Source organism: Monopterus albus, unplaced genomic scaffold (genome assembly GCF_001952655.1).
Source record: "Monopterus albus unplaced genomic scaffold, M_albus_1.0 scaffold6.1, whole genome shotgun sequence".
Taxonomy (NCBI): domain Eukaryota; kingdom Metazoa; phylum Chordata; class Actinopteri; order Synbranchiformes; family Synbranchidae; genus Monopterus; species Monopterus albus.
The window spans coordinates 2337702-2363175 of NW_018127886.1; the positions used below are offsets into that span (position 1 = coordinate 2337702).

Below are 25474 nucleotides of genomic sequence, written 5' to 3' on the forward strand. Positions count from 1 at the left end.
GATTGGTTCGACCTAAAACCGTATTGGCAATCAGAGAGGATTTTATTTTTTCAATGAATGTATCTAATCTGTTATTAAAGAGTTTTTCCAGAATTTTTGACAATTGTGACAACAGAGAAACCGGTCTATAATTTGTGAAGTTGTGCTTATCACCAGATTTATACAGTGGAATCACCTTTGCTATTTTCATATTATTGGGGAACTGCCCAAGTTGAAACGACATGTTAAAAATATGGGTTAATGGTTTGCATATCCCTTCAATTACCCATTTAACAGTTGTCATAGTGATACCATCACTATCACTAGATGTTTTGTTACCACATTTATTCACTATCTCTATAATTTCCTTTTCAACTATGGGCTTCAAAAACATAGAACTCATGTTCCTTTCGATTGTATTATTATTTATAGTGACGGATGTATCATCTGTACAAATGCTTCTTGCTAAACCAGGACCAACATTCACAAAGAACCTATTAAACTTATCTACTACATCCTCCAATCTATTAACCGGTGTATCATTATCCATAAAATATTGAGGGTAGTTACTCTTGCTGGAACTGTTTCTAATCAATTTATTTAATATATTCCAAGTACCTCTCATATTATTTTTATTATCCTCTAATACTTTAGAGTAATATAGTTTCTTACATCTCCTCAAAATCTCAATTAATTTGTTCTTATATGACTTATATGTTTCTTCCGCCTTCTTTGATCTGTACTTTATGAATTCCTTATATAACGCATTCTTCTTTTTACATGCATTCTGTAATCCCTTACTCATCCACGGTTTCCCACTGTAATTCCTTTTGTTTTTATATTGCTTACGAGGACAGTTCCTGTCATATATCTTCTTAAATATATTTAAAAATTGCTCATATGCTTTATCTAAGTCTTCCTCTCTGTAAACTGATTCCCAGTTTTTCCCCATAAAATCCTCTTTTTAGTCTCCTTACAGCATGTTCATTCATCACCCTCCTATAGAAACACACTTTGTGCCTTTTTTTCATTTTTCCAATTTCCATTTATATTTTACTTGTTTTCTTTTAAATGCATTTAGTTCAAGAATACAATCACAGTACCTGGCTGTCTTGGTAAAAATGCCCTTTCTGAATGGAATTTCCCATGTTTGTCTAAGTGTCACATCAGCTGTGAAAGTTCTTCTACATTAAGTTTCTACCATATCGCATGAGAAATCTGATAGACATAGCCTGACAAACATTATCTTCAGACAGGCTGTGGGAGTCCAGCTCAGCTTATGAGAACCCATTGCACTCACCTCTGACACGCTAAAACCACAGGCCATATTTTACCAAGCAGCAAAAAGCACTTCCTGCTTCATGTCAGAGGTGGTTAATCTGCGGCTCTGGTGGAAGAACAGCATAAACACAACTCCTTCCACAGAATGAATTTATTCTCATTGGGGGAGCACAACTGTGTCTAATTTCTCTAACTATCATTTTATCATCCACAGGGTCCTGACATAGGAAGAAGCTGTAATCATGTCTTCCATCATGGCAGCCTGACTTTAGACTCCAACACACTTCCTCTCTTAGTTCTCTCCTGTTTGTCTCTAGTCTGTCCAATGTTACACCCGCGTGACCCGTGGGGAAACGATCCATTGTCATCTCTTCCTCTCATCTGCAGAGCATTGACTCCGGAAGGCAAATCTTTCATTCCATCTGGATGACTTTGTGGTTAGAGTGGTGGATGGTGGGGGAATGGTGTAGCATAGCAGTCTCCAACAGCCCCTCCAATAGGGCCTCATCATACCAAAAAGCACAATAACTGTCTCTGGAAAGTAATTTTAAGCAGTGTTGCAGTAAAAGCTTCAGTCATGCAGTTTAAATGGCAAGACAACACCATGTTCAGTCCTTTTAAATGACTTAGCATTTAAAATACCTATCTGCTGTGTGTTTTAAGTGGTAAAAACTAAATCTGTAATGCAGTGATTGTGACTGCTAATCACTGCGACAGACACCGGGCTTGGCAGGCTTTATGACTCAGTTTCTATTTGCATGCTCTCATTTGCATACCTGCAATAAATGCACACCTAGGTAGGAAAAAGATGATATGTCAGACATGCTGTACACAAAAAAAGTAAAAGTGAAAAATACATAAAGGTTTGTGTAAGTATGAGTGACACGTATCTGATATTGAGCACCAGTAAAGTACTGCGTGACTTCATCATAACCTGTACTCAGAAAGGGCACTGTTTGTGTGTGTGTGTGCATGTAGTTTTAACTACATCCGGTCCTTTTATCTGAAGGCCCCAAGAAGTAACACTCAGGAATCGGGCTGAGACTGCCCTGTACATGGGTGGTACGTTACACGTAAATATTCTAGAATGTTCATATAGGCAGTATGTGTGTGTGTGTGTGTGTGTGTGTGTGTTGTTATCTTCTATTTTCAGGTGTTTCTCTCTAACTGAAAGTGGACATGCAGTTAGCTGTGTCACTTACTTTCCTGATTTTGTTGTAAAAACCCCTTACTCATGCTTCAGACATGAGTGACCAGTTCAAGCCCGTCAGACTTCACGTCTGTAAAATAGCATAAATTAACAGTATCTTATCTATACTTTCCAAAACGACACTTATCTATGCATCTATTCTTGCACAATTATCCAAGAAGATGAGAAATACTACAAGTTGACTCGAAGCTGAATATTATAACTATAATGCATGCATAAGAGCCAGGTTAATACTGATACATGGTGCTGTTAATGAAACACAGACAGTCATACTAAACTCTATCATTATAAAAGCAAAATAATACTAACTGTAAATAAAACAACTGTAACTCCTGAAATCCAATCCTAAGAGCAGGATGGCTGAATGAGAGAAAAAATATTTTAAAAAAGAGAAAAAATGTTATAAAATATGTTAAGCTCCCACACATAACACAAACAAACATTTTTTATACACACTGTTTTGACCAAGACATATACTGAGAGGGACATTTCATTGTGAGTGTCTCCTGGGGGACAAAATGCTGTTTGTAACGGCAACACAAACACACGTTTAGTATTTTTGTGCTATAATTTCTCCTTAGAAGTCTGCTATAATATATCTGCAATAAGCTAATACCTACCAATTTACTGACTTTGTTGGTTTATCAGTCTAGGTTGTAACTAAAGCTCTAAGCTGAATGTAGTGAAGTAAAAAGTAATAGCACCTCGAAGTACTTTAGAATTTGCATCTTGAAATGTAGTGTAGTTGAAGAGAAGGTTAAACCAGCACAGAATGGAAATACCCGATTAAAGTACCAGTAGCCTCCCTCCCCATTGCACAGTAGCACATCACTACAGTACGTATCAACCTGGTACAAACTAGTATGCTCCGCTGTGCAGTAAGGAGTCCAAGACATGCAGCCTAATTTGTTTTGGTTGCCAATAAATAAGGAAAGTCACCACGACAAAAGAAGCTTGCTATAAGCTTGCCATGGGGCAATAGCAGCAGAAATCTTGGCTTTTGAATAAGTAATAAAATGCCATAAAACCCCCAGTCTAACGCTGCTAGTTTGTCTTTGGGTGAGGTAGGCCACCGCTTGACACCTGTTCACATCTGGAAACACGTGGAGGGATGTTTGGCGCTGCCAAAGGTGAGGCGAGTTCACAGTTAGTTTAGGTTATCAAGAGATCACAGTAACCCACAGCATAAAAAAGACACATGAAGAGAAAGAATAATTGTTTTACACTGTTACCTGTTTTCCGCTCGCCTTTTAACTTGACTTATGCAAGCGCCGCATATCCAAGTGGACTTGAATGGTTCCTTCGCTGACAGTGTTTCAGGAAACCTTTAGAAGAAAACTGGCTCCATTTCCAGTGTGGAATAAATAGTTTTACCTTTCGCTTAAACAGATGTTTCATCCAGAGAGAGGGAGACAGAGAGAGATTACATCGTCTCCTGCTTCGGCCACGACCGACCTCCGTTTGTAGGAAAACGTCGCCCGAAGTTTTTCCTCTTTGCTTCAAACATTAAAAGTTAAAACTGTTTACCTCGTCTGACAGCAAGTGGGTTATAAAATGCGGAAGAGGGGGAAATAAAGATCTCCGCCAGCTGTGTCCCTGTATGGCGACGCAGTGACTCGCAGCCTATCTCATCTCAGTTCCAATCTGCCTGATAAACCGAAGCCACGAACCATCGTCGTCGATTTGGGACCCGACCAGACTTCTTCCGCTCCCAGAACTTCACAAGTGCTCACAAGTCACTGTACGTCCTCACCCATTTTGTTTGAACATTTTTGTTATTGCCTATGTTTCTGATCAAAAGGAGAGATTAGAGATTTTAAATACAGTTTTGTCCCACCCCTTATTGTCCCGTGCAGGGCTTGCTCTGCCTGGAATGTGTTCTCATAGCGGTTTTCCTGTTGCTTACTGAACCTCTCATTTTCCTTTCCCCCCTGTGGACTGGTGTCTGCGCTACACTGACAGGAATGCGCTTCAATAACCCTCCTGTGAGTAAAAACAAACCCCCACTTTTTACCTTACATTTTTACCAGTTATTAAATCATATTTTATGGAGGATTTGTGCGTATTTTAACAGAAGGGATGAAATTAAACATCCCCTATAGCCATTTTTAAGGAAAATGAAGACTCTATGTTTCTCCCACAAAATAGTTCACTTATCTAAACCTCTTCATCCTGATCTACCCCTTTCCCCAGGATCTATGAATAAGTAATTATTTTCTATTTCAAACATTTGACCATTTCAGAGCAGCAGAAACAAATTATTTAAGTTGTTGAATAGTGAGCAGTTTCTGGTCTCCACCAGCACCAGGCCTATAGCTCCTTAACTGCTCCAGCTTGTTCATCACCTAGTTGCTAGCTATGTCTGTCAGCTGAACAGGTATATAATGGGGTTTTAGAGCTTTTTCTCTGAAAAAGCCAATAGCTGTGGACCAGAACAGTAAAGTTTCAGGCTGTACCGCTAATCAAATCAAATCAAATTTTATTTGTTAGCGCCAAATCACAACAAAAGTCATCTCAGGACACTTTACAAAGTAGGGTCTAGACCTTACTGTTATCAATATTATTACATAGGGAAAACCCAACAAATCCCCCTTGAGCAAGCACTTGGCCACAGTGAGGAGGAAAAACTCCCTTTAACATAAGAAACCTCCGACAGACCCCGGCTCTTGGTGGGCGGCCTTCTGCCTCGACCGGTTGGGGTGAGTGGATAGAGGAGAGACAAAAGAAGAAAAGCAACAAGACACAACAATCAAACACTGATCAGGTCGATGTGGCTGGTGACTGCTCGTCAGAGACATAAAGCTCCAGGGCCAGGGCAACCTGCAGAAAGGTACAGGGAGAGAGAGAGGACACACTACGGGAGAGAGGAGACACAAAGTTAATGGTGGTATATAGAAGCATAGGGAGAGAGAGGAGAGGAGAGGAGGGGAGAGAGAAACTCAGAGCATCATGGGGCCCCCCAGCAGCCTAGGCCTATAGCAGCATAACTAAGGGAAGGCTCGGGGTCACCTGATCCAGCCCTAATTATAAGCTTTATCAAAAAGGAACGTCTTAAGTCTAATCTTAAAGGTAGAGAGGGTGTCCGCCTCCCGAACTGAGACTGGGAGTTGGTTCCATAGGAGAGGAGCTTGATAGCTAAAGGCTCTGCCTCCCATTCTGCTTCTGTGGACTCTAGGAACCACAAGTAAACCTGCACTCTGAGAGCAAAGTGCTCTGTTAGGATGATAAGGCACTATGAGGTCCTTAAGATACGATGGAGCCTTGTCATTAAGGACTTTGTATGTTAGGAGAAGGATTTTAAATTCTATTCTGAATTTTACAGGGAGCCAGTGGAGAGAAGCTAATATGGGAGAGATATGATCTCTCTTGCTAGGTCCTGTCAGTACTCTGGCTGCAGGATTTTGGATTAACTGGAGGCTTTTTAGGGAATTATTGGGACATCCTGATAGTAAAGAGTTACAGTAGTCCAGCCTGGAAGTAACAAATGCATGGACCAGGTTTTCAGCATCACTTTGAGACAGGATGCTCCTGATTTTTGCAATATTGCGCAGGTGAAAGAAGGCAGATCTCGAGACTTGGTTTATGTGTGATTTAAAGGACATATTCTGATCAAAGATGACTCCAAGGTTCCTCACAGTAGTACTGGAGGCAAGAGCTATGTCATCTAAAGTAACTATATGATTAGACAGCAGATTTCTAAGGTTTTCAGGCCCAAGCACAATAACTTCAGTTTTGTCAGAGTTTAGAAGTAAGAAGTTGCAGGTCATCCAGGCTAATGAGTTGAAACTGACTATGAAGCCAAGAAGAGCTGCAGATACAGGTCATACTTCTCTGCAAGGTTCCTTTTTTATGTTGTCACATTGTTTTCACATCATCATTTGATGCAATATCATTAAAATTTTGATTATAGCTGCTTTAATTGAGGGACACAAGATGTTTCCTACTTGACTGAAAGGTTAATTCTCAGTGTATGAACTTAGGCTCCGAAATGTGGAGGATGCACTTTGAGATGTGTTTTTTTCTCTTGAGAAATCACTTGTTCTGCCAATGTGCATGTCTAATATATCAGTGAGTGTTGCAAAGCTTGCACGTCCACTCAAACTGACACTGACAATGGCGCTCAAGTGATTTTATTTTACAGCACTTATGGCAGTCAAAGTGTGCATTAGCGGTAAACACGGTTCTCGCTGAGACGCCAGAGAGCTCTGTGGAAACACATCATTCAGCAAAGCCTAAGAGAGATTTCTTCATGTCTGTAATATAAATTCCTCTCCTTGTTCTCAGGCTCAGTAATCTCTGTTGTTGGCTTGTGGCTGCAGACAGCTGGAAGCTCTCACATTCACTGTCATGTGGTAAAAGAGCAAATTGCGGTTCTTTTTTGCACGTATTTTTCTTTCCTAATCTCTATGATTCAAAGAACTACATGGCCCTTCTTCCTTAGGGTCTTTACTAAAAGTCTCTATTTGTTGTCTAATCTACTAGATTAGAGGAAATGTGATATTGTTTCATTTTTTTCCAGTGAATCTTTTTGATAAACAAGATTTATTTTACTTCTCTTACACTTTAATCCTAGTGAATAGCAAATATTTTTGCTGTTGACATGACACACAACACAAGTCAAAAAGTAATGTTGACTTTAATCATATTCATGCTTCACAGTGTGATTACCTCATCGTCAGAGGTCATAATCTATCCATCTTGTGTTACAACTCCATGAGGATAGGTGTTTAAAGTCCACAGGTCTGGTAAAGGTCTTGTGTTCCTTCACTGAACTCTAGAGAGGTATTCATTTTAGAGCTGACCTTAAATCATCAGGTTCCCCCTGTGATGAGGAAGTGAAACACATTTCTGAAAATATATTGTGACAGTGTTTCACTATTAAAATGATCAGATTCTGAATGTTAGCTCTTTGTTAATACTAAATATTTTCATGAAACATATCATAGCAGTCCCTTTGATTGTATGTTACCACTAGTAAAAGCTAATTGTTATGTAATGATACTGCACACTGGATTAAAGGATTAGAGGCCAAGGTTCAAAATCCATCCCAGGCCACTCTATGAAGCGCATTAAAGGCTTCCGCAAGAAGCTCAATTACTTTATTGTGAAAGAGTAACAAAGGTTATGTGCCGAACAAAATGCAGCTCAATCACACATGCTCCAGTTAAAGAAATGTTAGATTTTTAGTGTGGAAGTACTTCCAACCATCCATCAATTTTCTATACTGCTGGAGCCAATCCCAGCTGATATTCGGTGAGAGGCAGGGTAGACCCAGGACAGGTCGCCAGTCTGTCACAGGGCTGATACGTAACGAAACAACCACACACACTCCTACGGGCAATTTAGAGTCACCAATTAACCTAAGCTGCATGTCTTTGGACTGTGTGAGGAAGCCGAGGTACCCGGAGAGAACCCATGTAGGCACAGGGAGAACATGCAAACTCCACACAGAAAAGCCTCAAGTCAGCCCAGGCTCGAACCCAGAAACGTCTTGCTCTGGTGGTCAAGTAAAAGCACATCAAACACTGACAGACTGAGGACTTGTGTACCAGTGAGGAGTTTCTCACACTCAGACAAATGTTGCAGAGATATGGCTCAGTTCCTTTTTTTTCTGTATCTCCATGGGGTCATTCACATGCCACAAAAGTCCAGTAGATTCTATGTGCTGCACAGAGTGAAGACATGATGGCCTTTAATAAGAAAACAAAAATGTTTGGTATCTTGTATAAATACCATGTTGGTATGCTACTTCAAAATCACTCACACTACACAGCTTGGTAAAATCCTCACAAATGTACAGCATTTTCAAAATAGAGTAATGAAACTTTCCAGTGTTGGCGATCAGTATAACTTTCTATCCCATATGGCTTAACATATCAACCCACCAGGCAGGAATAGGAGGTAGGAGAAACAGTCATAATGCTGAAAGACACATCACATCCAGCACATTCAAGTAGCCCCTGTTTTCTCATGTGCGTCCAAAGCCAAAGTTCACTTCCTACGTTTTGCAGTTTTTCTGCTATAGTCTCATGTTCATCCCTCATGCATGACATTATCATTATGAAATCCTCTGTGAAAAGAGAGCACTGCCTCATTTTTAGCTTGGTGAACATTTTGACCCTTTGGATTTTTTCTTTTGGCCATTTTGCCTGTCATGTTGCTTCTTCTCTTTCTTTTTCTCCCCTTTGGCTTCCTTGTACTTCCAGACAGGAGGTTCCAGGTAGCCCTTCTGCCTTTTTGGCATTTTCTCTCTCTTTGGAGTAGGAGACTTTGTCACGTCAATCTTAGGAATACAACGTGAGGGAAATATGCTGTTCCTGTGTGCCAGGCTACGGGGAATGAAACTTCTCATCATACCTAATGGCATGCTTTCCCTGCATCCTGGCTCCCGGCAGCAAGAGGTCAAAGATATGGAGGTGGCCGAGGCAGCAGTGGGAGAAGCAGAGGTGATGGAACCATTACTGTGGGAAACTGTGCTTTCCTCCAGCTCCTTGCTGCTGTGCTTTTCAAGCAGCTCAGGAACGGCAAACCGCCGCTTGCCAATTTCTGGGGGGCTGGTTGGACAGAGTGGATGGCAACCAGTTGCTATCAGGGGGCTGTGAATGCTTGTGGTTATCTGCACCATATGGTCCAAAAGCCCATTGTTTTGGGGGTCCTGAGGAAAGCTGAAAGTAAGGCTTTCTTTTAGGTACTGCCTCAGCTTCTGACTGGCTGTTTTGGTACAGGTGGCCTTTGCCACTAGTTGCTTCAGTTCAGGCCACGTGGCAATGTAACTTTCACAGAACTGCTCAGCGACAGGATGAGCCTGCAGGCGGCGTAGTCTTATCAGAGTCTCAAACCTTCCTGTTTTAAGGACCCACTCCTTTAGACCTTTCCCTTGGACCAGGTCCATTGCATTTATATCAGCACCTACACATAAAAGGGGGAAAAAATAGCAAAAAATCAGTTAAAAGAAGAAAAGGAGTTAGCAATCACTGGATGCTGAGAGACCTGATGAAAGCAGTTGCTCCCTAAATGTGATGTGTGGCATGAAACTATATACTGGGCCATTTCACAAGATGGTAAAAAATGATTTTGATTGCAGTTTGGTGAAATAATATATATCAGCCCAGAGTCCTGCAAACTTTCTCTATTGCTGTCTGGTCATAATAATTAGGTTCAACCCATTATTGGAGGAAGACAGTCAGTCAAAGGCAATGAAAATTCTGAATCATCATGGAAAATGCAGGTATTAAGAGCAGAACACCAGACATTTGTTTATGTTCCACACATTGCTCAAGTTTGCCTGTAATTACAATTATATTATGAATTAATGTTGTCAGTGTAGTGACGTCTGAATAAAACATGGGTGGAACCGCAGTTGTTACAGGACTAATCCCTGCAGTCCAGAGGAGAACCAGATTAGTCGACAGGTCAGATGTCCTGGTTTACCCCATATATAACACATGTATATAACATTCTTAGTTTAGTCCTAAACCACTGGATATGTGTCACGGTTGAGGATCTACACGAGTGCAAGAACCAGAATCTTACATTTGCTGACTCCATCTGAATAAATTTATTGCCCATGTGTGCACACACACATTGCTCCAATCTGAACTTATATCAGAAATCCTTTGTCTTACTGTATGTATCCTAAACCTACCATGCATTAGCAGGGCAGACATACACTCTTCTCGGCCCTGCATGCCTGCCTTGATGAGAGCTGTGAAGCCACGGGGATCCCTGACCTCAGTGTCCACCCCAGAGTAGTAGTTAAGGATATAGTTTAGAATGATGATGAAGCCTGGATTTAAAAAAATCATATTAATAGGGTAAAACCGAAATAAACTAGATACTGAGTTTATGAGCTGTACCTACCTGCCTGGGCAGCAATCATGAGGGCAGTGTTGCCATCATTGTCTTGGTGGTTGATATCTATTAATGGACACGTGTGCAGCAGGGTAACAATATCCACATAACCATTCCCCACAGCCACCATCAGTCCATTCTAATGGGGAACAAAGTAGAAATAAATTCACCTTAATTCAACTAATGAAGTTTACCTCTTCATAAAACCTTTTTGCATTTGCAAATTAGAATTATTCACAGTCACTTTCATTGTGTGATAAAAAGGAAAATAGATCTCTTCTCACTCTGCCATTGATGTCCAGCTCCATGGCCTCTTCTTTAGTGACCCCTCTCTTCAATATGCTTTGTAGGGATGCGGAGTCATTCCTAGCACAGGCCTCGTACAGTGTTTTAGCTGGCTCAGTATGCTTTACATCCCTTTCATAGTTGGGATATACTGAGTCCTCAGAAAGCACACTCCCTGAGTCAGAATCGTCCAGGGAAAACTCAAAGTCCTCCGATGGGCCTTCACCCAGGTAGGGGTCATCATATGCAGTGGCCATTGGACCCCCTTCTACCTGGGATCACACCTGGGTGTCAAGTCTGCTGCATCACATCACCCACATCTGGAATAAAAATATTTTACTGCTGTAAGTGCCATTATAATGGACACACATTTCTAGATTGCAGCCCAGCAGCCAAACAGGGGTATGGCGATGGGCTTGACTTCTTACAAAAGAGAAAATATAAAATTCAAAGAGAGGTGCATAACACCATCAAGCGTTATATGTGTAACAACAGATTTTAGAAGAAACAAACCCTGCATAACTGGTCCAGTCAAACAGCATGGGGGCAATGGAGAGTTCATTTACAATTTAGATAACTGTATTAGCATTTGGGATAAATACAGTGGTAGTAGAACAGCCTTAATGGACACAAAGCAAATACTGTACTGCTGATATAATCATCTGAAATTCTTAAAGCAGTAGGAATCTAGATAGTTATATATCATGTTCAATCTCAGGTCAAAAATGTGAAAGGTTTTAGGGAAAATAACAATATTTTTGTGCAAAAGGCATATCATTAAAACAGTATTTTGTTTGGTTCCATCTAATTTAGGAAGGTGCATGATTCCTTTTTTACAAAATGAGCTTCTTACACTGGTTCACATATGATTTAAAGACTAACAACAAAACTCTGGCAGCCAATAAAATTTGCACGTTAATTAGCTCTGGTGTCCTGACGCACCTTATCTATAAGGTGTCATGCTTAAAGAGGATGAGAGCTTCACCTGGTTTAAGGTCTAATGTCAGTGCCGCTGATCTGTAAGTCCACAGTTTACAGGCTAGGTCAGCTGTAACTAATGCTATTGCCTTCTTTTCACCTGTGTTTGCTCATCTTGTTGCCTCAGCCCATTATAGAATAGAGAAGAGTATATGTAGGTATTAGAACCCTGACAGCACAACAAATCATTTTAGAATATTTAAAATTATTGAACCTCCATATGTAAAACTGTGTAAGACAAGTAGATGTCTCTGTATTAAAATAGCATGTACAGTATTGATCAAGAAACATCTGTAGAAGCTCAGTCTGTGAAATTACTGTGAATGAAGACATAGTAGGAGGAGTGCACTGTGTTGAGAAAGGCCTTATGGTGCCGAAAGCAATGGGATGCCAGCCTAGTGACAGCAGCAGGTGACGTGGTATCTTAACCTCGTCACACAGCTTTGCAGTAAGGATGCTGGGGTATCCAGTGATTCACAATTTGAGTTTTTCTGTTTAAATCAGCACACTATGCAAAACCAACCATACAATTTGTTGTAATTTTTGAAGTCAGTAATCACCCTATTTCTGAAGACTCTGACTTTGTTATTCGTAATGTTTTATTGAGCAACAGATGACAGTGAGGACAAACTGTTTAATTGCTTTAATATGTGTGTATGTGTGTGTGCATCCGTGATGAATTTACAGCGGAAAAGACAGTCAGGTCTGTCCATGGAGGGTTTCTCTTCTCAAGCTGCCTTGGCTCTGTTTACAGCACTAAACAATATCCACACTAGACACAAATTCACTCAGATAACTGCTTACACACAAATACCTTTGCATCTGCTGTATTTATATGTTTATGCTAAGTTATTAGGATCTTTTGGATAAGTTCTTGTTGAATGTTAGATAGAAGTGCTCAAGTCCTTAAATTCCACCAGAATATATTGCTGTTTTAGCACTGTGTCATGCACAAGAGTGAGGATTAATGTCTCACAAAGCTTTTCTCCTTTCTTCCTTCTTCTGCACAAAGTAAGCTCACACTTCTTGCAACACCTTGCAATCTGGTCAAGCTTCTTCCTCCAAATTCTAAATATGAGCTGTCTCTGTTTCCTCTTTAAACTATGAATCATATAAAACCATTTGTGTCAAAAGCACACAAGAAACAAAAAAACAGAAGATAAAAGTCAAAATCTCACCACAAAACAACCCAGCTATGAGGTAGTCTGCTTCTCTTTTCTCTCTCTTTTTGAGCTTGGTTTAAACCATCTTCATATATTGGACTTCCAAGCTTTCTGTTGGCCCTTGGAAGAAACTACTTTAGTCAAGTTTAAGTTTCCCAACCTGATTTGCTCTAGCCTTCCTCCTTCCTCCATCTCTCCTACTGGCCTGTTTGAAGTCTGACCAGGTCCCAACATAGATTCTGTTGTTCTAAGTCAGGCAACATGCTCTCTACCTCTCATCCTGATTACAGAAGATTTAAGGATTATGAGAAAGAAACAGACAGGAGCCAACCTTGCTCTCCTTACAGTCTGTTGAGTTAGTCTGCTCTGTCTTGCTCCTCTTTCTCACTTGTCTCCACAGCTCTCTCAGAATCTGTCCATCTGCTCTTTGCAGCCTGTCTGTTGTGTCAGAGCAAACCTCTCTAACTGTCCAAATAAGTGCTGTGACTGCTTCATAAAGGCCGTGGCTCTCAAATCTGCTGTGCTGCTGAGGGGGGCCCTTGCCTGAGTAATTTCAGTGTGTCTATGTGATGGGAGACAGTGTTTTTCCATGGAAATTCATTTGCTGGGACATCAAACTAACCCTGCTGTTACTCCATCCCAGGGGGCCTCGGTAGTTATTATTCCCATGACAGGGATGACACACTCAGACATGCATGAAAACACATGGACACACACTGTACACCCACACAGACGCTGTAAATTTTGGAGCAAGTGACTGATCAGCATGCTTGCACAATAAGGCAACAGAAAACAGTAGATTTATTCTTCTCAACTGCTCTAACACAGTATTATGTGTTTCCTATCAACTTCATTTCTGTTTTGGCCTCCCATGTCATAAATCTTTGTCCCCCAAGGATGCCCTGCTTTCCTCTTCCTGCACGGGGGGAGTTCAGAGGAGAGTGAGCATGCCATTTTTTTAGTACTCCTATTTTCATCTATAGTTAAATTAACCTTCTTTTATTACTCATTCAGTGTAGGTTTGTATCAACACAAATGTCACAGGTCAGATAAATAATCTAATATTCCAATTATAAAACACCTGGTTAACTTCAACTAGTTTAACATCGGTTTTATGCCATAGTTTGAACACAACCTTGTTTTGAGGGCTGTGACAGAAATATTGTGTTAACAGGTTTATTTACAGCATTAGAGACTTAATCACATGGACTCACAGGTGCATGTAAACAGATTAAACATCATACTGAATTGGAAAAGGGCCAATTAGTAGTGACTTTGTGCATGGGATTGCAGCCTGTTATGCAAGTTTCTCTCTGTTACAGGGATGTAGATTGCCCTCTTCTGATCAAACTGGGAAATGCAGTGCTTAGACATGGGACTTGTTTACATGCTGTTTGACAAGGTTTTCAGACAGCTCCTGTTAAAAATATCCATATGAATGAGTCACAATGTCGAGCACAGCTTTTGTCTACATTGTCTCCAAATAGATCTACAAACTTGTAACAAGACACACCTTGTTTTCTCTGCACGTAGTGTAAATGTCTCCACTTTGAGTGGAATAAATTGCTATCAAATGCCTTGTGATAGCATGGTTCAATCACATCCATCATCGTAGACCCCTGTCTTCCACTGACTAGAAGACAGGGGCCACTGTGACAAATTCAAAAGTGCTTTCATCCTGACAATTATAGTTGCTTATCTTCTCTGAAAAGCAGAGACAAATTGTTGATAGCAGCCAAATGACACTGACACAGCTCGAACAACATAATCCCACTAAATCCCATTGAATGCCTTAACTGCTTCCTTATTAGAAGCTGCCCCTATGACTGTGAACCATCAGACCTAAGGCATCACGTTAACCTGATCCAAGGTACTGTGTTTAAACACGAGTCTGATGTGGGTCTCGACTCCTTCCTCGTATGAAAAACAGGAAGAGGAAAGAAGGGCATCCATGGGGGCAAAGATTTATGGCATGCAAGGCCAAAACAAAAATGAAGTTGATAGGAAATAATACAGAATAAAAGGAAGTCTTTTTGGCACATCAGGGTGGGGTAGCAGTGGAGTGTGTGCTTTCAGTGTTTTCCTTTATCCTTGTAGCTACACAAGAATCACCTACTCACTGTGCCAGATGAGGGCAGCATAGCACAGCAAACTTTAGCACTAGGTTTGCACTTATTGCAGACGTTATTGCACTGTTTAAAATCCAATCCATTTCACAAATGATTATGAACCTGGTGTATGAGTCAAGAAACATTTTGTTCTGATTCCCACCTCCTGAGAATACTCACATGTTCCCTTTATGTTCCTCCTTTTCTGCAAATTCCTCATACTGCAAAACACAGCCATCTTCTCCTCAAAACAAACTTTGGGAAGCAGTGAACTACAGTTAGCCAGCTTAGTGACTGCTTCTAAAGGCAGCCATGTGCTTAACTAATACTAGATTATTGGCAGTCTCTCCAGGGCCCTTCTTACAAGCATTCTGTAAGCATCTGTTATATTATTTCCACCTATGTGGCTAAAAGGCAGAACACTTCTCTGCTACTTGTTCCCAAGCATCTAAGTGCCTGCAAAAATCATGTCAGTGAAGAAACAGAGCTAAGCAAGTTATAAAAATGGGAGGTGGAGATTTGTGGGAGAGATATGATTGCATGTCTGATAGCCACTGGAGATATTCATTGAAATAATGAACTTTTCACTGGTCTTGAGTGAACAACTTTACCCCAGACAAGGATTCTTAATTAATAAAGCTATAGAACGCCATCTATAAAAATCCCAAAAGTAGCTGTATTTGTGTAGTTTGTTATCAAATGAAAAACCATTACAGGTCCATAGGTTCCATGTGGCAGTCCTGGTCTGGATAAAGTGATTCGGATGTGTCCACAGTCTTGACCTTGTGCTAATAGGTGATGTTTATGTGGAAACTTTGTATGAACACAAAGTGGTTGTGGAAAGTATAATGTTTCTTCACACTCTAACATCTTTACACTGTCAGTAATTCTCCAAGGTCTGCTCTGCTGCCAGTAACTAAGTGTACTAAGTCCTGATAAAGTTGCACTTTTTAATTTCTTCACTGCCTCACATGCTTCATTGCTCTTTTTCAAAGATAATGCAAAACCTAGAAGTCTGACTCAGCTTACGAAAGTTCGTATGGCAAGAAAAGAGAAGGCAGATGAGAGGAATGCACAGTAAATGGAGTCACATAAATGAAAACCATTCTGTGACAGTTTTGAAAGAGCTTTAGACTTAACTGTTTCAGTAGAGTCACAGCCCTAGGGCTTGATTTACCACTGTAAGTTCAGATGTCAGCGCTAATCCAAAGTGTGATATGAAAGCCTTTTTTAAAATATAATCAAATGCTTTTCTCTTAGAGGAATACTTTATTAAATGCTACAGTAAACTTTTAAAATACTCCAGTGATCATAGAACATTCCGTTATAATAAGATGATCACTAAGGGTTTTAACTCCAGCAGCTTTAGCATCACAATGAGATGTATTCTCAGTAGCAGGTGACTCCACAATGTATGAATAAAGTTTGAGTATATGGTGCTCTAGTGAAACTGAATCCCTTACCCTTAGCTTTAACCAACAACAAAATGCCTACCCCCAACCCTTACACTAACCCTAACTGAAACCTATTTGTATCCTGAACCCCAAATGTCCTAACAACACTGATATGTCCTCATAACTAAGAGTTTTCAACAAAAAGTTTGACCACACAACCACAGAAAGACACACTGGCACAGAGACACAGGTGGCCCGCAGGGTCAATCTCTCAGTCAGCTGTTCTGCAAGACTTCTATCTTTTAACTGCAAAAAGTTTTAGGAGTAGCCAAGTTATGTCTAAAAGCAAAATTGGTTAGTCAGTATTTCTGCAGTTAAAGAAGTTGTACAATGTGCTAGCAATCGGCAACCGTCTCTTAAATAGTTGTGCTTAATGGGCTGTGTATCCATATCTTATTTGGGGCTACCCTGCTGCTCAAGAGTTCACACAATCCATGTGTCACTGTAGTCCAGGTAGTGAAGATGAATAGGAAAATATGAAAGAGGAGAAAGAATGATAGAAGGAGGAGAGGTTTGGGGGAGGGGGGTGGTGATCTTCTATAGCCAATGAAGAGCAAGAAAAGAAGATTTCAGAGAGGGTGATGTTCTAAAGTTACAGCTCACAGTTTCAGAAGAGGACAGGGGAAGTCACAAAAAAAATGCTGACAAGAAGCATGGCAAAGAAGAGAAGCTGTTTCCAAGGAAGCTATTGAGAGGAAAAGGTGGACATGCTTACTGGACTAAGCCAGAGGTAGAGACACTTAGCCAGTTCACCTGTGTCTACTGGGAAAGGGAAGAGCTCTGAGGCTTCTGTCCTACTGCACAGATAGAAACATGCCCTCCTTCTCCAGGATCAATTATTCATATGTATGAGGTTTCCTGCACTTCAGGGTAGGACAAGGTGGGTTGTGGTGGCTCAGCTCTAAACACTGTGGCACAGTGCACTGTGAGACAAGACCTGAAGGAGCAGAAAACAGGAGGACAAGAAACATACAGACTGTGTCAGCTTTGGTGGTCAAAGGTCACTTGATAACACAATAATTTGAGTGTTTGTGTTTGGTGTTGGGAAGAATGAAGGCTTTACCAAAGAATCAGGGACGCACTGACCAGATGTCGGGAGCCAGGGCTGACGTGCTGTCCGTGCCGGTGCCCAATCAACAGTGGGTGAGTTGTAAATCTGTGTTTGTGTATTTACTGGCTGTTTATGAGAAAGCATAATGTCACAGATTCAAAAGGAAAGCAATGGACGCACATGGAGGCACTTTTCAGGGCTTGTGGACCACGATGTCTGGGTTATATCTGTGTGCCATTCATTTAACTCAATCATAAACCTAAAATGGTCAAAGTAGGATTAGCATGGAGAAGAGGGAGAAAAAGATGGGAGAGTTTCTAGTCTCTGTTCAGTGCCTTGGAGGAATCCCGGATGTTTCTGAAGAACAGAAAGCAGAGCAATCGTGTTTAAACCATCTGACCATCAACAAACTCATGCAGGTCTGATGCCGCACTGCAACCCTGCAAATTCATCCTCCTTCTTCCTTCCTTGCCTGCATTTTTCTCTTCCTCTCTTTTACCGTATACCATAAAATAATACACAGATGACATTAACTGAACTTAACGTTTTGACACACCTGGAAATTAAAACATACAGAGGTCAGAGTGCACCAAAAGGTCCAAGTGGCCTTCTCTTTGAAACTCTGCCTTCCCTTCAAAAATGTTTATCTTAAGCCATTTCCTCTCATAACAGTGATTATAATCTCCCTCCATCCCTGCAAAGGACTGATAACTCTGCTTGCCTTTATTAACCTCTACTCCAGTACAGCTGGGTTTTTGAAATAAGTAATTGTGGCAAAAGTTGGACCTCATTGATTTCCACTGCATTCTTGTTCAGTGTGTAATGGAGAGAAAGGATGAAAAAGATACAGGGAAAAAGCACCAACTGGTATAATGTTTTGTGGTTGTGTGAACATAAGTACTGTGTATAATCTTTACCATCACTTCCTCCTTGAGAGCTCATCACTGACAAAGGCACTTCTGTGTGTAGCTCTCAGAGGGGGGTGAAGCGGACCGCCCATCAAGCATGGAGGCAAAGGGTCCTGTCCAGGGCCAGTGGGAGCCAGAGCAGCTGAAGTGGCAGCTACAGGCCATTGCTACAGAAAACCCAGAGCAGAGAGAAAGAACAGGTAAGACCTGAAAGAGCTGCACAGAGTGTGACTGACCTTTTTGTGAGCCCAGACCCACAACACTAGCCCATAATGTGAATCAAAACAGGCCATCTGCCATATCTGATGGTAATTATTAGGCAATAACTTCAGGGAAATTATTTGATGAGGGTCACCTGAGTGTTTAGTGCTTTACTCTTATTAAACTCCCCCCCTCTATAACCTCCATTAGCACTGATAGCAGTAAATTGCTTTGCTGTAATGTACCATACATAAATACACGAGAGAGTGAAAGAAAGAGCCCTTGTGTATACATGTATACAGGTGCATATGTGTATGCACTTCTGTTGTTAGTTGCACTTATTATCATTTTGCTGTGAAGGGGTTGCTTGAGTTACTACTTTCCTTGAGTGGAATAAAACAAAAGGAGCTTTGTAGCTGAATCTGGGTTTTGGTTGGAGGGAGAGTGTGTGTGTATATATGAGAGGTTTGGTGGTGTGTACCATGTGGCTGGACCACTAACTGTTGTGCAGAACAGAACATGGTGTACATAAGGATTGTAAGTGAGAGCAGAGGAAGCAGTCAGAGATACTTATCTGTAATGGTCTTATTCGGATGGGGTGTGCTGCCGAGGTTAATACTACCAAACATTATTTGAGCTCACAGCTTAAGGAAATCAAAAAAGTGAAGAAATGCATTATTAAGAACTATAAATAAGGATGATGACTGAAAGGGAGGTTGTTTATTTCAGTCCCAATCAATTGTTTTTACATTGCCCAATTTCCTCTGGATGGGAAATTGGATGGAAAATCTATGAAACACAAAGCAGAGAAACATTTGAATCTCAACAACAAGACACAGCCCAGATTAGAGCTTAGCGGTAAGTCATTTCACTTATTTGCTCTGTATTTAATCAAATCATGACAATACTCCTATAATGGAATACTGTGCCATGGTTCAGGATTTTAGCACCACATTTAGGCTAATTAGCTCTGAATCAGTCATAGTGTATAATCTAAAAATTTAAGTGCATTCAGCAGATTAAAATGTAAAAAAAAGTTGAAGTCCAATTTTCTTTAAAGCTACAGTATGTAACTTAAGGTAGCACTAACATGAAACTCCAAATCAATCCACTCTGCTCCGCCCAGCGTGACCTCTCCCTGCTCCACTGTGCTCTACTACAATCTGCTACGCTCCCCCACGCTCTGCTCAGCTCTTCAGATATTTGTTGTTATGAAATTACAATAAATGAGAATGCAACAAAACTCACTGATCAAGTAGGAATTATTGAAAATCTCTGACTGGTTAGAGAGGCCAATGCCGCTCAAAATCCTTTAGAAGCCAACATCTCTGCAAAACAAAAATATTTTTGAAACACGTCACATACTGTAGCTTTAATTTAGAATATTTTATATATTATCGAAGTACTGTATTATATCAATATAGTTGTTAGTATTTATTTCAAGATTGTTTTTATACCACTTATTTTGAGAGCAGAGGACAAACAATAAAATGTTTTATAGAATGTGTTATTTCTGTCTTTATGTTTTATTACTTAAGCAGTTCTAAATTAACTTAATCAACTGTAATGAATTATCTTACCAACTTGCCAACTATAAATAGATTATTATTAATTATAACTTAATTAACATCATAATTATTAAAATGCACTGTCAAACTGAAGACGTGTGATTACATTTTACCATGATGTGCTGTGACATGGCAGAGGCTAAAGCGTTGTTTCCATCTCTTGCCGTGTCGGTGGAAGTGAGGGGAAAGAAGAGAGGTCCCTGCTTTCTATAAAGACGTGGTTCATAGGGCCATAAGCGCCATCTGTTACATATTAGAAACAAGATGCCTTCCATGTGGACAGCGCCAACCGTGATGAATTCAGATCTTTCTTTCAGTTCTTCCCATTTTTTAGTCCCAGCTCACTGTTTTCTTCTTCTCCCTGAATCTTACTGCTGTTTGATGTTCTCTTCTGTTCTGATCAGTCTGTCTTTATTTCCTTTCTCTTCTTTAATCCCTATGTATATCTCCTTTAGTCTTATTTCCCCTCTGTGCAGTGCCCTCAGTAGTGGTATTTTAAAACTGTCCTCCTACACAGAGCTGCTGATCATATTTCTCTCAAAGCTTATCAGTTTTTTCTTCTGTCTCAGGGCTCCTTAGACTCACAGCCATATAGTTTTTGCTCTCACTCTCCACAGACCATATGTTTCTATAGTGTATGTTTTGTAACACTGATCAGTGAGAATGTTTTTCAAGGTAAAATGCATGAAGCCACATCAACAGGAAACAGTATTTAGCTGGTAAGATTAACAGTGTTATATTCAACCATGTATACATGTGCAGAATCACAGCATATGCCTCAATTTCACTTTGAATGTGCTCATATGTAACTGAAAATACCTGGTTATTATTAGTATAGAAAGGGTTATTGTATGTCCAACTGTACTGGACATACAGAAGCAGAATACTAGGCAATAATGGACATCATAATATGAAGAACACATAATAGTCTCTGTGACACAGATTCTTAACAGTTACCACACAAATGAATATTTTAGAGTATAGTTGGATGTATTTTTTCTTAAAATGTCACAATTTATGACTGATAAAATCCTGAAATAATGTGAGGATATTAAAATAAATATACTTGAGATCAAAACAAGAGCCAGAAGTGAACTTATTGCCTTCTTACACAGATTTAGTTTCAGCTCATTGCTTGGTTGTGTGATCCATATAGAGAACTATATATACACTGATGTCAGGTTTTGTGGAAGCCTGGAAAGCTGTGCCTTCCACAGAAAAGTGCTAAACCCTGAGGACCCTGGGGCTGAACTCTCTGTGTGACCTTAAATAGGCAGAGATCAAGCTGAAAATGCATCACATTGTGTTATTAGGACCAGACATTAAACAGCATTACTTCACATAGTATCTCACCCATCTTCTACTGTAATGCAGAAGAAGTGAACTGTGTATGATAGCCTAGAAACAATTTCCTGTTAAACCTACAATAACCGATTGCCTGCTGCAACTGTCAGTGACAGCAGTGAGAATAAACACAAAAAGTAAGGCTGTGGATCACACAACCAAGCAACGAGCTGAAACTAAATCTGTGTAAAGCTGAGGGATGCTGCAGCTAACTCTCTGTCAGTTCATCACTACAAAACAACCCCTTTCACTTTGTCATATTGTTTTCAAATTGTTGCTTGATATGGTTGTTATAAAAGTATTGATTATGGTTAAATAACTCAGGGTGACAGGACCAATTTTAAACCTTATCTGGGCTGTTCTGGTGGTATGTGGTGTGTACCTCCCATGAGTAATTAGACTACAATAAAGCTTGTATTTGAATGTGTGTTTTTGAAGAGTTAGTTTGCAGAGGTTCACGTTGTGTTTCAGAGAAATGGAATATCTGGAAGACATAAGGTCGCACAGGCCATTCAGAAACCTTGCAGGTCACTGTTTCACCGAACAGCTGGCTTTTAGAATGTCCACTGACCTGGAAGGGAGAAGGCAGGTGAAAACACATTTAAACAGGCATATGAATATGCTCATAAACATGCATGTACAGTATATGCTCCCACAGACACTAAACATCTAAATACAATCTTTTTATTTATTTTTTTCCTACAGAAGAACTTCTCCTCACAGTAAAACTGCTTCTCTCAGTAATTCTTAAATTAATCAGAGACAAAGCAGCAGTGTCTCTCCATGTGTGGTCCCTGTGGTTTGTGTTTGTTTAATTAACATTGGTGGTGTTTTAGCTCAGGCGTAAGCCTTGCACACTGTCAGCAGAAATGTCTCAGTAGGCTACTTGAATGCTGCTTCTAGAGTAAGGTTCACAGTCCAGCTCTAGAAAGATAAATGGTGGGAGGGAGGCTGTGGGTCAGGTAAAGGAGGAAAGCTCTAATAGTATTAAACTCGAGTAATATTACAGAGGTGTTGTGTGACTGTGTATATGCTTGTACTTCTAGCTGATAAGTGAGCACTGTTTAGCGAAACAAGTCTTCATGGGTGGTGTACCTCCCCTCTGTGTAGTGCAGACCTCCTGCTGCCTCTGAGCTGCACTGCATGATGAGCTACAACAGTAGGAGGTACTGATGGTGAAGTGCACACAAGTGCACATACTCACACACACTAGCTCTGCAAATCAGCAGGACAGGAGAAAACAGAATAGGGCAGTCACTCTGTGACTTCTGCTCTATAATAGGACCTTAGCAAAAAAAAAAAAAAAAAAACCCCAAAAAAAACCCCCCCCCACCCCGCTTTTCCCAGAATCCCAGTTAGGGAGCGAGAGGAGAGAGAGGGGGGGGGGGGGGACTAAGAGAGAAGCAGCAAGGGAGTAGGAAGAAGGAAAATGAAATTTAAGTGAGCACATTTTGGCAGGATTTCAGCTGGCTGATCGGGTGAGGAGAGGCTAATGTCATTGGGGGGTTGGGGAACACACTGCGAATAATCAGCTGCATATCTGCTGAACTGAGACTTCTTGTAGCTATTCATTCTTATGTCAAATGAATTCTGTGTACTTTGTTATTTTCCTGTAGTTTAAATGCTTTGTACATTTTACTGTACATGAAGTTTACTCCAGCCAGGTGTATTGTGTCTACAGTACTATTGCGTTCATTTGTACGAGTTGATTTACACTCTTAAATCATACTCAAGATTATGTCAATTGTTCCTATGCAGAGTGTTTGGCTGCTTGCTCACATTAAAAACCCACATACATCTATCTGCAACCATGCTAGCCTACAGTCAAACTTTTAAAATTGGCACAATGTGAATGCACTTATACAGATTTTATTCAGCTGACCAGGTGTTTCTCTTCACATCTACACAAGCATATACAGTTTGTGTGAATTTTCTTTGGTCGTGTGTGGGGTTTGGGGTTTGGAGAAGGAGCAAAGGAGAGTTAAAAGGAGAGAGAAGGAGAACGGATGTTAATGTATGGATCATCTCACATCCTCTTCTCCTCACTTCAAGCTAGTTTGTGCGTTCATTTATACAGAGGTTTAATTCTAGAATGTAGGTGTTGACTGTCAGAGCTGTTACACAAAAATAAGGTTCTCAGTCACAAAAATGGGCATTGTAGATACAACATTTCAGATTTGGCCATTCTATATATTATTACAGTGTCAGTGTGCTCTACAGTGTATTACAAACAAATGCTGGCATATGAAAGTAGAGTAAAACTATTTCTTTCATGTCTGTAATGCTTTGAAGCTGCATTACTGACTAAGTGAACCAACATCATCCTTATGCAACAAGCACAGATGCCCCCTACTGGGTGTCTTTAAAAACATACTGTGACTCCGACTCATCTAACTTAAGAGCACATGAAAAGAATCCCCTACCTTCACTTCATGAATTTTGAATGTATCCCAAGAGCAATGCATTCTTCATTATCTCTCTGCTGTGCAGTCTAGGTTTGTGTAGAACAATCACTTTGCTCAATTTGTAATGCTTTGCCCTCAGATTCTAGTCTTTGTTTTGTCTTGCTGCTTCAAAGCCTTCTGTTCTTCTGTCAGATCCATTGTTTCTCAGCCTGCTTTTTGAATTGTACTCCTACAGCCATATCTGCATCAGGCACTGCTCAGTATTCCCCTGGTGAATTGCCCCTTCAATCACAGTCATTTAAAGCATCCAATATAAGCAAAGAAAGGGAGAGATGGAGGGTGGCTGGGAGAGGAAGGGGACTAGATTGTGGTCCATCTGTATCTGTGCAGAGCAGAAGCGTTGCATGTGGCAAACCAGTGTGCTCTCTCACCCTGAGAACATAATATATCTGTGGAGCTTCTCTCTCTCTCTAGTGATGAACTTTTTTTTGTTTGCAAGTACAGGAGAAGAAACAGAGAAATAGTGCAAGGTATGGGCGGAGCCAGGGGGGTGGCCAGTCTGCTTGGCCACCCCTGCTGTCACCCTTCCAGAGTCAAAATGTGACGCTTGCCAGTATTAATGAATAAAAAAAAATGAAAAACAATGACCAATTGTTGCCTTAAATGCAGCTAACATTTCTCTGGTGTATTATAACTGATATTAGTCAAATTAGTTTTATTATTTATTCTTTTCTCTGATTGTGTTATTGTGAAGTACTTGGCATGATTCACCAGATAACTAAAGAAAACATCATGTGTCTCATTTTTACACAGAATAAACAATTTGATTCTGAATAATGTATGATTTATTATTTTATAGAACTAGGGGGTTGATGTATGCTTTATATGTAATTTCAAATATGCGATCCCTCTCTGAGTCTGTGCCCCAGCTGGCCACCTCATCCAAAATGTTCTTAATCCATGCCTGGTGAGAGGGTAGAGTCTCATACAACTGTATGTGTGGCTAATGAGTGAGGCAGGCAGCCTTCTCTGTTTGCTCAAACTGTCTCCTGTAGACGGCAGAGGCATCCTGACAGCAGTCTACCACCATCATGTCACTGTGCAGAGATGAATGTTGTAGAGGTGGCCCTGGCAGCCACTGAATCATTTGACAGTGCAGTCCTCCGGGATGTGTGTGCTTGTACGTATGTGTGCATGTTGGTTCAGAGCAAGTGTTTGATGCGAGGGGAACCTGAGTGGGTGCTGCGATACCGCTTGTCTTTGTTGCAGTAATCAGAAAATAATTCCACACATTCAGATTGTAGCCTGAAAGGATGCGTGTGATGTGCTCTGAAACAGTGGAATGAGATTCCACATGATATCATAAGCTCAGCAGTTTCAGGTTTAGGACATACGTTTGTTGGTCAGAAAATAATTGGTTGTGTCCCATAATGGTGCTATTGCCAACTTTTTTCCCATTTTCCTTCTTGTTCTATTTATAATTGAAGTTGTTTCTTTAGTCAAGGCTGCTTTACTGGCTGACATTTCACCAGACTCTGATTTCATCTGTAAAGAAGGTTGATGAATCACAATGTGGTGGTGACAGAGTTTACAGTAATGTGATTTGATTTACATAAAACACACATCTAAATATGGTATTCTTAATGTGTATTGCTATGTTTGGAATTACACGATTGTTGCAATTAAAT

At 40.4% G+C, this 25474-nt stretch overlaps 3 protein-coding genes across 4 annotated transcripts in view; 1 reads left to right on the forward strand and 2 right to left on the reverse strand.

The window, feature by feature from the left end:
• Nucleotides 1-4322, reverse strand: part of acvrl1 (activin A receptor like type 1) — a 13600-nt gene extending 9278 nt beyond the window's left edge. Inside the window, exon 1 of the mRNA XM_020617707.1 lies at nt 3703-4322. The gene's annotated coding sequence lies outside the window, so the exon portion shown is untranslated. The remainder of the gene's footprint in view (nt 1-3702) is intronic.
• A 50-nt stretch (nt 4323-4372) lies between these two features.
• The window catches only part of arhgef25a (Rho guanine nucleotide exchange factor (GEF) 25a), a 54950-nt gene continuing 33848 nt past the window's right edge, over nt 4373-25474 (forward strand). For both annotated transcript variants that reach the window (XM_020617676.1, XM_020617683.1), the window contains exons 1-3: nt 4373-4455; nt 17359-17452; nt 18330-18468. In XM_020617676.1, the coding sequence (XP_020473332.1) occupies nt 17360-17452; nt 18330-18468 (232 nt within the window). In that variant the 5' untranslated portion in view covers nt 4373-4455; nt 17359. The remainder of the gene's footprint in view (nt 4456-17358; nt 17453-18329; nt 18469-25474) is intronic.
• Nucleotides 8568-10863, reverse strand: ankrd33aa (ankyrin repeat domain 33Aa). The gene is made up of 4 exons (XM_020615340.1): nt 10606-10863; nt 10331-10460; nt 10116-10256; nt 8568-9379 (listed from the first exon to the last, which is right to left on the reverse strand). The coding sequence occupies exons 1-4, from the start codon at nt 10861-10863 to the stop codon at nt 8568-8570; spliced, it is 1341 nt and encodes a 446-aa protein (XP_020470996.1).

What these genes read in the sequence shown, in the direction of transcription:
- ankrd33aa (XM_020615340.1), bottom strand. Translation starts at nt 10,863, where the DNA reads ATGGCCACTGCATATGATGACCCCTACCTGGGTGAAGGCCCATCGGAG. An exon ending in CATGATTGCTGCCCAGGCAG is followed by an intron (nt 10,257 to 10,330) that starts GTAGGTACAGCT and finishes TTTTAAATCCAG; the next exon opens with GCTTCATCATCATTCTAAAC. An exon ending in GTCTGCCCTGCTAATGCATG is followed by an intron (nt 9,380 to 10,115) that starts GTAGGTTTAGGA and finishes TTTTATGTGTAG; the next exon opens with GTGCTGATATAAATGCAATG.